Here is a 10,607-nt window from a genome sequence, read left to right as displayed (position 1 = left end):
TTTCATGGTGTCAACTTTATTTCATTTATTATTTCTTGTACTTTGTCTTCACAGAACCTTGATTATACTTGTACTTCATTTCTAACTTATGAAATGAACGAGGTAATGTAGGCATTATAGGTATTACATGTAAATTATATTGTAAGTACGATACATGATATCAAGCATTTCATGCTTGAATTTACTTTTCGTGGCAGCATTTCGAACAGTACCATGTGCCTTTCGGTGCTGTCTTCCTAGCTGGACGTATGCAATTCAAGTGTACCCACTCAAACGGGCAAGACCACCCATCGCATCCAACTAGAACAGAAACTCCATCCCACTTCTTCCTGCAATAGCAATATATCCGTTCATCACGCTTAACTTGTGCATTTGCATGTTCTACTCATCTAGTGAGGAGTTCATGTGTGATGTGACGTTTCCAGAATCCTTCAAGCGTTGGCAGAATTTTGCTGAGGGACATATCATTGCGAACAATTGTCTGATGCAGAAGAGAGTCTTTCACATACACAACAAACTCACAGGCCTGCACATTGTGAACATATATTTCTAGCTGAACTTGTGTGTAGTACTGGTGTTCCTCTTTCAAGTGTCCACCATACATGTAGGATGCCTTGTCATAACAAATTCCTCTGCTTCTTTGTCCCTTGCTGAATACGGGCACTTGATTTCTAAAATCCTTGTCCCATGACAGGAGCACTTAACAATGCTGACAACCATGGCTTGTCCTCGCATATCACCATTCCGCAGTGCGAGAGTTCACAGTTTTCATGATATTGTCCGAGGAGTTGACCCGCTAACTGGAATACCTCGGGTTCCTTTTTGCGGCCATAAATGAGGGGGGCTGAATGTATCTCTGAAGGATTCGGTTTTGTCAATCTGAGGATGGCGGATGGAGCTGGGCTGTCCTGGTTAGTGTGCAGGATGGTATGAGCAGAAGAGGCAGTGATACGACCAGCTCGGTGTTCATGCCAGATGGTGGTCTTTGCCTGGAGTCGAGTTTTCTGTTCCAAAAATTCAGATTCGCTTTTGTTCACTGCCAAAGATGTCGCTAGTTCCTCACATTTTCTTTTCAGTTCTGCAGAATGTAGTTGTTTGTTAGTCTCTTTGTAATGTGACCGCAATGTCAACGGCAGATGCGGTGTTGGTGGTAGAATCCGTTGAGACTCGAACGCAGCTGAAGTTGGCGAGAATAGTGAAAGGGCAACAGGAGGGCATTCATTGGTGCTGAGTAGTTTAAGGAAACTCTGCTGTTCATCTACAGAAGGCTGAGTCATATGTGATGTGGGCCGTCTCTTTCTTTTTTTCAAATCCACTTTTTTGATAGCATCCTGGTTGTAGAAACCAATGTTATGGATTGGAGCTGGCTGAACCTTATCCGTGTGGTAATTATTCCACTCACACGGCTTGCTTGTACAGGCCACTGATGTCAGCCCGAAACGAACTGCTGCCTCCACCTTGAAGAGCAAGGCAGCAACGTGTGAACAGGACTCGCCAAGCCTGGAGGGGAGAGACAAAATAAAATTATATTAAGTACTCACACGACCCAATTTATTGTAAATTATATGAATATGAAATACTATAGTCTTGATAGAAAGTGATATTTTCAGTAGCTGTGATGTAATGAAAATACTAACTGAAGTTAAAAGTAATAGTTTATATTTAAACTTACCCAGCCATGCAAGTGCAGTGGGCAGCTTGCACTACTCCGTCACTGTTTGTGGCTAGCCATGGGTGATGTGAAGGGTCATCAGCCCGCTGTGATGGACGTACATCAGCTTTCAAGATAATCAACCCTGTTGCAGACTTGACATGATGTACTGTCTGCCCGAAGCCAGCAGTGAAGTACCGATGGGCCTCCAGTGACTTATAAGCCTTCATCGCTTGATGTGTGTACACACCTGGATTGGAGAGAACATTAAAGTAACATTCGGGCAAGTCTTTCACTCCTCAGTCACATTTGCTCTACGGCTAGGATACGGCGGCCGTACCCCCCCTAAATTGACAGAAACCTGCGGCGGCCGCAGAGTTTCTGAGGTGGACACTGTACGTGTGCAAATCCTGCCAGCAACCTCCTGGAAGGAGGTAACCCGACTGCAGGAGGACGTCAGCAGAAACAGTTGGGCACCAGAACTTCACCAGAGGAGGGGAGAGGGAGTGGAGAAGGGATGGGGAGGGGATGGGGATGGGAGGAGGTGGGGGAGAGAGGGGAGGTGGAGATAGGAGGAGGAAGAGAGGGGAGGGAGAAAGGAAGGAAGGGGGAGGGAGAGTGAAGCCTCACTATACTGCACACTCTGGGAGGGAATGGTGGTGCGAGGAGAGCGAGTGGAGAAGGGACAGGGAGGGGAGAGGGAGTGGAGAAGGGAGCAGAGAAGGGAGGGGAAAGGGATGGGGGGAAAAAAGGGGAGGGAGAACGGAAGGGGGGAGGGAGAGACAAAGCCTCACCACATGTCACTATACTGTCGGCAAAACTGAACTGATTCTCACTAAATTTGTTTTACTGGGGCCTTATCGACCTCAGCGACTATGAAAATCGAAACCAGAAATTGAATCTCAGTTAAACTAAACCCTGGAGGCCGACTGCGGACCTTTGATCAGCAACATAAAACTAATGTAGCAGCACAACATCCTGCACGAGGTAAACTAAACCCAAAATAAGGGCGAGGTAAATTAAGGGTGCCCCTTTATATGAACTTTTCCAGAGCATTACATGGTTCCTCCGAAGAACACAAGGGTTATACAGCATGCACACAAGATTTTTAGAATGTCCCTTCTTTATCGTCTGGCATTTTCCACATGCGATGGAATGTCCCTTCTTTTCTATTGTTTGGTATTGTTATGTTTATAGGGGTAGCTGAAAGGATACCGTAGGGAAGGTAGGACTGTATAATTATAGCTTGGACCGTGTAAAGCGTCAGAGCATTTCAATGTAATAAGTCGGGAAATTGTAGCTTAAGGCTGTTTATGTGTCTTCACATGAGGGGTGAAGCAGTGCTAATTAGCGATAGGGATTTTCCCTCTGTAATTTTCCCTTTACGTTTTGCTGATAAGGCCGGCCATGCAAAACCTCATTTAAACAACAGCAACCGCCAACTGCAAGCAAACTGGTTCCCGGATTAAGCCCCACCCAAAGGACCTAATAGGTGAAAGCCCGCCCACGAGAGGCAGATAAATGGGCGGTCAAGAAGAGCCGTCAGGCTACACCCCTGAAGGTGATGATTGGCCCAGAAGACATGGGGTGATTTGTCAAGAACTTTGCCATTGGTAGGGGTGACGTCATCGAGGTTTTTTTTAGAGAGGAAGAGGAAGAGTCGCTCTCGGTGTTTTTGCTCGGACAAGAAGCTTTGCCATTTTGGCTATTTCCGATCGTGAGCTGCATGGAGTTGGGCGCAATTTTGTGGCACTCGAGGAGCAATAAAGGCGGCGTGTTGTGGGGCTCTTGGCACTTCGGACAGAGTGCAGGGAAAGAGGGTCGTCTTCATTGCTCGATTCACGGCTCCGTGCGCTCTCTTCGTCGCCTGGTGCCAATTGGGCATGGGAAGCGTTGGTGTCGGCCACCACTGCCGACCTCATCAAACGAACTCGTTTGGGTGAGCTAGGCACTGTCACTAAAAAGGAACATTTTTTTTTTCATTTTAATTTCCCGTGTGTTCGTATTCGTGACTGTGTGTGAGGATCCTCAAAGTAAGAATTTCAATTCGTTTACCTCAACATTTATTTCGTCTTGCTTTATTTGGTTATTAAATCGTTTGATTATCAATTCATTGTGGTGTTTGCATGTTCTGTGGGTTCGGAATAAACCCGTTTTCCGTTCCGGATAAACGTCTTGCAGCCTCCATCTCGCGCACACTCATAACCGCCAAATTGGGAGTTTGCCTCAGGAGTAAAAAAACGTTCAGGTATTCGTCATCCGGTGGTGTTCTTAATCGACAGGGACAAGACAGTATTTTCTACAAGCCATGGAATGTGGAATGTCCCTTCTTTTCTATAGTTTGCCACATGGCACATCTCTATATATAAAGGAGGAGTGTCTGTCTGTCTGTCGGGATGTCCGCTTATAACTCAAGAACTACACATCGAAGAAAAGTTTTAGACACAGATTCGGAATCAGCATAAAATTCCGGTGGTTATAGGCTACGTTTTATTTTAATATCAATGGTTTAAAAAACCGGGCCAGCTGTAATTCCATGGTGTAGTTTGTGGCGGCGCTATTGCCCCTTTCCGATCCCATGACGCATTGCGGTTCCGATTCGCGATAAGGTCTATGCGCTATCACCGACACTTTTCCACCTTTTCCATACCTTTTAATCAGATTTAACTTATCGTCCATCGTAACCACATTATGCTTGGAAACACTAGCATTATCCTTCTTCGGACCCATGGCTAACACAGACACAGTAAAGGAATACTGTACGTCGCCTCTGTTTTGAATGAGAATCGGCAGTTGCGCGTACATACAGTATACTGTACGTACATATTTATATATTTTTAATGTGCTTTTTATTGTATTTTAAATTGTTTTTTAGCTTCTTTTATTGTTAATTTATGTACTATTTTATTTATTTTAAATATATTTTTAAGGAAAACAAATGTTTTCACGTCCGTAGGAGTGACGTAAAGTCGCACATAATGACAAAATGCACGCCATTTTTTCGCGCCAAGAACGAATAAACGGTTTTTTTTTTTAGTTGAGATTTTATTCGAATTCGAATTCCATTAAATTTCAACTGTTGGAAACAATAATTATTTCAACTGTTGGAAATATTTTTTGGGTTCACCAACGACGGTCGATTGGAACACCAAACAATCTTTATGTCTTGGCACCAAATAAGAAAACCAGAAATGTTGTATACCAAGAGGTTTTGAGAAATTGAAGAATGGCAAGACGGAAGCCACTCCTGAGAAAAAGGCACATGACAGCACACCTGGAGTTTGCAAAAGGGCTTATGAAAGACTCTGGGAGCATGAGGCAAATGATTCTGTGGTCTGATGAGACGAAACTTCAATGCTTTGGCCTGAATGCAGTGTCACGTCTGACGGAAGCCGAGCACAGCTCAACACCCATCCAACACCATCCCTACTGTCTGCATTGAGGGAATGGCTCAGGAGCTTCTGAGGGAAACAAACTACAACATGGAAGAGCTGACCACATTTGTAGAGCAGAATGTCCCAAGAATGGTTGAGGACCAACAGCAAGCCTTTACTTCTATCCTGAAGAGTGTTGATGATGATGCTGGCAAGATATTCTTCCTCGATGCTCCTGGCGGGACAGGAAAAACATTCCTCATTAATAACATCCTGGCCAAGGTTCGTCAAAATTCGGAAATTGCTCTGGCTGTGGCCTCAAGTGGAATTGCAGCTACACTTCTTGAAGGAGGAAGGACAGCACACTCAACTTTCAAACTGCCTTTGGATTTGACCAAGCAAGACACCCCAACCTGCAACATTAGCAATAATTCAGCAAAAGCCAAGATCCTTCAACAGTGCAAAATCATCATCTGGGATGAGGCTACTATGAACCACAAGCAGGCATTCGAAGCAGTGAACAGAACACTCCAAGATATTCGCAACAACAAGAAAATCATGGGTGGTGTGACAACTGTTCTGGCTGGAGACTTTCGTCAGACTCTCCCAGTCATCCAACGGGGCACAAGAGCAGATCAAGTCAAGGCCTGTATCAAGTCTTCTTATCTCCTCTGGCCACATGTGCAAAGACTTACCCTGAATACCAACATGAGAGTCCACCTTCTTGGTAACAACACTGCAGGGGCGTTCTCAAGCCAGCTTTTGAAAGTTGGCAATGGCCTATAGTCTATACTCTCAAGATGCATCAGAACAAATAATTCTACCATTTGGACAGTTTGTTGAAACAAAAGATGACTTGATCAAAAAGGTCTTTCCCAATATGGAGACCCAGTTCCAGGACTCATCATGGCTTGCCGAAAGAGCCATTTTGGCCCCCAAGAACAATGCTGTTCAAGAGATCAACAATTTGCTCCTCCACCAACTTCCCGGTCATGAAAGACATTATGATTCTCTTGGCAAAGTGACAGATGAAGATCAGGCAGTAAACTTCCCAACTGAGTTTCTCAACAGTCTTCAGCCTCAAGGACTCCCAACACACAGGTTGATTCTCAAGGTGGGAGCACCAATCATGCTTCTAAGGAATCTTCATCCACCAAAGCTGTGTAATGGAACACGATTGACAATCCAGCAAATGATGCCGCATGTCCTAGAGGCAACCATCCTCTCAGGACAATACAGAGGAGAGAAAGTATTCATTCCAAGGATACCACTTATTCCACCTGACCTTCCATTCTCCTTCAAGAGGATTCAGTTCCCCATCAGGCTATGTTTTGCTATGTCCATCAACAGGGCACAGGGGCAATCAATGAAGGTTGTAGGCCTGAACTTCACAGAACAAGTGTTTGCCCATGGCCAGCTGTACGTGGGCTGCTCGAGGGTTGGAAAACCAAGCAATCTTTATGTCTTGGCACCAAGTAAGAAAACCAGAAATGTTGTGTACCAAGAGGTTTTGAGAAATTGAAAATTGACAAAACGTCATGTAGGCAATGTACTGTGATATTGCTCTAAAATATACATGTTCTTTTCATCATATATTTGTCTTATTCTTATTCAACCTGGGCAAAGCCAGGTACCTCAGCTAGTACTATATAAAGGGGCATTTTCTATGCCCCTGACATTTTCCCCAATAATTATAGTAATGCAATGCTTTGTCAGCTTCACCTTTTTTCTAAAGATGACAACTTTGTAAACATGTTTTGAAATTCCTGCATACGTTTCCTTGGGATTTTTACTACAGAAGGGAAAAACTGATAAAAGGAAAAACTCTTTTCCTTGGCAGTGTGATGGGGCTGGTGGGATGGCCTGGAGGTGCACGCACTCTCCTCCAAGCTATCTAGCCTGGGTTCAAATCCCGACCCAGCTATAAACTGCCATCCCGGTGTTTTACAGGCAGGACGGTTCGTTCATCAATGTGCATGCCATCCCTCGGATGCACATTAAACTGGACGTTCCGTCCGTCAGCATTCGTTGGATGTTAGAGATCCCATAGTGTCCTTCACAAACAGAAGGCGAGCGGTCACCGTCGCCATGGCTAAATTCCAAATTCCAGCTCCAACCTACAGGGGGCACTGCATCAGCAACACAGCTTCTCAAGCAAATGATGCGACCCACGGTGATGTGCTGCATACTAAAGAAGAAGAAGCACACACGAGCAGAATCAAGCACCAAATACCAAGACGTCAATAATGAAGTGAAAAGATCCTGGAAGCTGAAAAGCACCAAAATTGTACCAGTGATGATTGGGGCAACGGGAATTATAAAGACGAATGTTCGAGATCTTAAGCATCCTTGGGAACATTACCACAAATGAACTAAAAAGTTGGAGGCAATCTGGGTTCGGTGATGATCCTGAAAAGAACCCTTGGAGCAAAACTCTGAAAAAAAATGAAAAAAAAGCTTGTACCATAAACTGTGATCCCTCACCAAAGCGGAGGAGGATACTTTGAGACCTGGGAGGTCACCGTTCCACTTTCTGAAACCCACATATATAGAGATAAAAACCACCGGAAGAAGAAGAAGAAGGCAGTGTGGCCTGTTCTGTGCTCGGGGTAGTTGTTTTAATGAACAAGGCTCATGTCGAAGGCATCATATGACATGGGTAAATAACAAATGGGGAAATGACAAAGGTTACATCACTCCAATGATGTAATAGTTAACCCTAAAAACACCAAATGCTTAAAAATATTTCCTTCTCTTTCAGAATGGCAACAAATGAAGCATTTTAAATAATTGATTGTTTGGAATAATAGTACCAACATATCTGAAATGACTTGTCAGTGAATGAATGAAGCTGCATGCATGTACGGTATTGTCTTTCAGATTGTTAAAGTGCATTTTAAAACCTTCAATTATACCGGAAAAGGAATATAAACTCCACCTCCCACTCCCCAAGCCATTTTAAACAGTGAAACTGCAAAATCTTTGGAAAGTCAAGTCACATAAAATACAACAGAAGGAAACAACTTGGGTTTTGGTGGCATTTTCTTGCATCTGCCGGGACGGATGACAACCCAGGCACACAGTGAGGCTTCACCCGTGGGATTGCGATGAGGAACTTTGTACTCTTCTTTACCATCTCTTGCTTAGTTTATAGATCCTGAGGAGCCTCGGGTTTATGGACGACGCTGGAACGTCTCGCTTTGATTTTGGAGATGGGAACCTGATGAAGCTCTCGCCATAGCTTTCTTAGCGGAACAGGGGCGGCACGCTGAGGTGGCAGGTGAGAGACCGCTTCGTTGCGGCTGACACTCGGTGAATGTTCAGCCATATTCGATTTGGAAATGGAGCTGTTTAATGATCCATCTTTTACCTCCTCCTGTCCGTGGTCAATGTCGTCCGATCTGTCGGGCTGCACCTCCTCGCCAAGTGATGGGTGGTCCGACGTTAACGCATCTGCATCACATTGGACCAACGATAGTATTTACCAACTGTGACAACGATAATCTGGTTCCTTCAAACTTCCAAAATCATTTAGTTTGGGTGCCGGAACATTTCCAAAATTGTCAATAATTTGCTCTTTTTGTTTATTTGTTGTGCAGCTGGAGGGGAATGTTGGGAGTGGAAGGCGAAGGGAAAAATTTGAGTAACGTCACCTGGAAGGCTGGTTGAGGCTCCTTGTGAGCGACGCGATTCTGGAAACGTTTTCTGCAGTTTACGCTTCAGCTCACGACTCGTGCATTTGTAGAAGACGAGGTCCTTCTGCAGTAGTTGCACCTTGTCTTCATAAGATTTAATGACAGTAGAGCTCTCACTTTCGCCTGCTGGATAAAATGACCAAAATATCAAGAGAATTCCCATATGCTCTGAGGTGGAGCAAGAGAGGCGGTACACCTTGTGACTATTAAAAGTTCGGCCTTTTTTTTTTAAATGTTTGTGGTGCTGTGGTGCTGTGGTGCTCACCTGCTGGGAGTGAGTGCGCAGTCGATGCGTGGATAATGTACAGCTGCAGGCTGCGGTCATGCTCACTCTGCTGTGTGGTGAGCTTACGCTCGTTCTCCAAGGAGAGGTTTTGCATCGCCACTTGCAACTCGGCCACGAGTAGTTCGCTTTCCCCGGCCTTCGCTTCCAGCAAAGGAGCAGGAGAGCTAAAGGTGCCGTTTCTCCTCTTGGAGCAATACCACCTGGAGGTCCACCAAAACATAATGATGGGATGGATTATTGCAGCAATGTGTGCAAAGAAATTGAGAAAACCTTAGCGGAGGGGTTCTGCAGATGCATGACGTAATGCCTCTTTGAAGGTCAACCTTATCAAAGTACTTGCACAGAAGATGGTGGGTTTCCTTGGTGGCCAGGTTGGCCAGGTGTCCCATTATGTTGTCCCAACTTTGGCGAAGGACTGCAGTGGGATCTTTAGGTGCGGTTTGCCGGGAGCTAAGCACCTCGTTGCGGTAAGCAATGGTGGCGTCCAGCGACTCGATGGCTTCGTCCAGTTGCAGCAGGTAGTGCTCGTCCTGTGTGACATGCAGCACAACGCATGAATGTTGGCAAATGGCATTGTATCTTAATCATTGTCAGTGTCATTAATGTCGCATAACATGCTAAAAGTAAAAATTATACAACAGCTTAATAATCTAGCAATGAAAACTTCCAAGTTCAACAAAAAGCAGGCGGCTTCATCAGACGTGGCAAAGAGCAGCAGCTCCTTGGCTGTATGGTTAGCCGACATTAAAGCAGTCAGCAACCCAGAATTAACATGATCATTTGGGGGAGAAAATGGCTGGCGAAGGAGGGTGACCTGCTCCCGGGCATCCCAAACAGAAGGGTGACCCGCTTCTCTGCTACTGGAGCCGAATGGATACAACGACATTTCCGATGCCTGTGATGGCTCTGAAACTTCCACACAAAGTTTCGCAGCTTTCTCAGCAAAACGTGGTGCGCAGTAATCAATACTTCCACTGTGATGCTACGGGAATTCAACCATGTGAATGCTGTACCTCCATATCCAACCGCTTGTGATGAAGGCTTGTATTAGCGCAGAGTAACAAAGAGCAAGTATATGTTCAGTCACAGGCATAGTATTAAAAATATGGCGGGCAGGCGGAGACAATAACTAGGAATCCATTGTGGGGTGTTGCATTGTGATGAGATTGTAGGACCGATACCTCTTTGGATAATACGTTTCCCTTCCATCTCAGCATGTTGAGCCAAGAGTTCCAGGTGGTTTTGTTCCAGCGTTTTCCCACTGATTCACCCCGTATCGCTAACAGAAGCCTTGGATTCATCCAAGGAGAGTAGGAGGGATGACATGCGCAGTTGGTCGTTACTCAGGGTCTGGTCACACAATGCAAGAAAAGTGTGAATTGTACACATGTTTACAGTCGTGACTAAAAATATTGGCACCCTTGCACTTTTTAAAAATAACTCTTCAAATTTCTCTAAAAATAAGTTGAAATTGACAAAAGTATTTGGTCTCCACAATTCTTTATTTCACTGAAAATATTACAGCACCTTTGTTTTTGATTCAGAACTTAATATATCCTTTTAAATCAGAAAATAAAAAGAAATGGCATTGACAAAATTAT

At 44.7% G+C, this 10,607-nt stretch overlaps 1 protein-coding gene across 1 annotated transcript; it reads right to left on the bottom strand.

The window, feature by feature from the left end:
* Positions 1-8,716: 8,716 nt before the first annotated feature.
* On the bottom strand, positions 8,717-10,316 carry LOC144890907 (kinesin-like protein kif7). Its single transcript, XM_078772804.1, has 4 exons — positions 10,188-10,316; positions 9,330-9,536; positions 8,986-9,206; positions 8,717-8,846 (listed from the first exon to the last, which is right to left on the bottom strand). Exons 1-3 carry the CDS (start codon positions 10,305-10,307, stop codon positions 9,171-9,173), a joined length of 363 nt encoding a protein of 120 aa, XP_078628930.1. The 5' UTR covers positions 10,308-10,316; the 3' UTR covers positions 8,717-8,846; positions 8,986-9,170.
* Between the last annotated feature and the right edge of the window lie 291 nt (positions 10,317-10,607).

The sequence above is a fragment of the Myxine glutinosa genome, chromosome 2, assembly GCF_964187855.1.
Source record: "Myxine glutinosa chromosome 2, kmMyxGlut1.1, whole genome shotgun sequence".
NCBI lineage: Eukaryota > Metazoa > Chordata > Myxini > Myxiniformes > Myxinidae > Myxine > Myxine glutinosa.
This window is presented reverse-complemented; position numbering and strand designations above follow the sequence as displayed.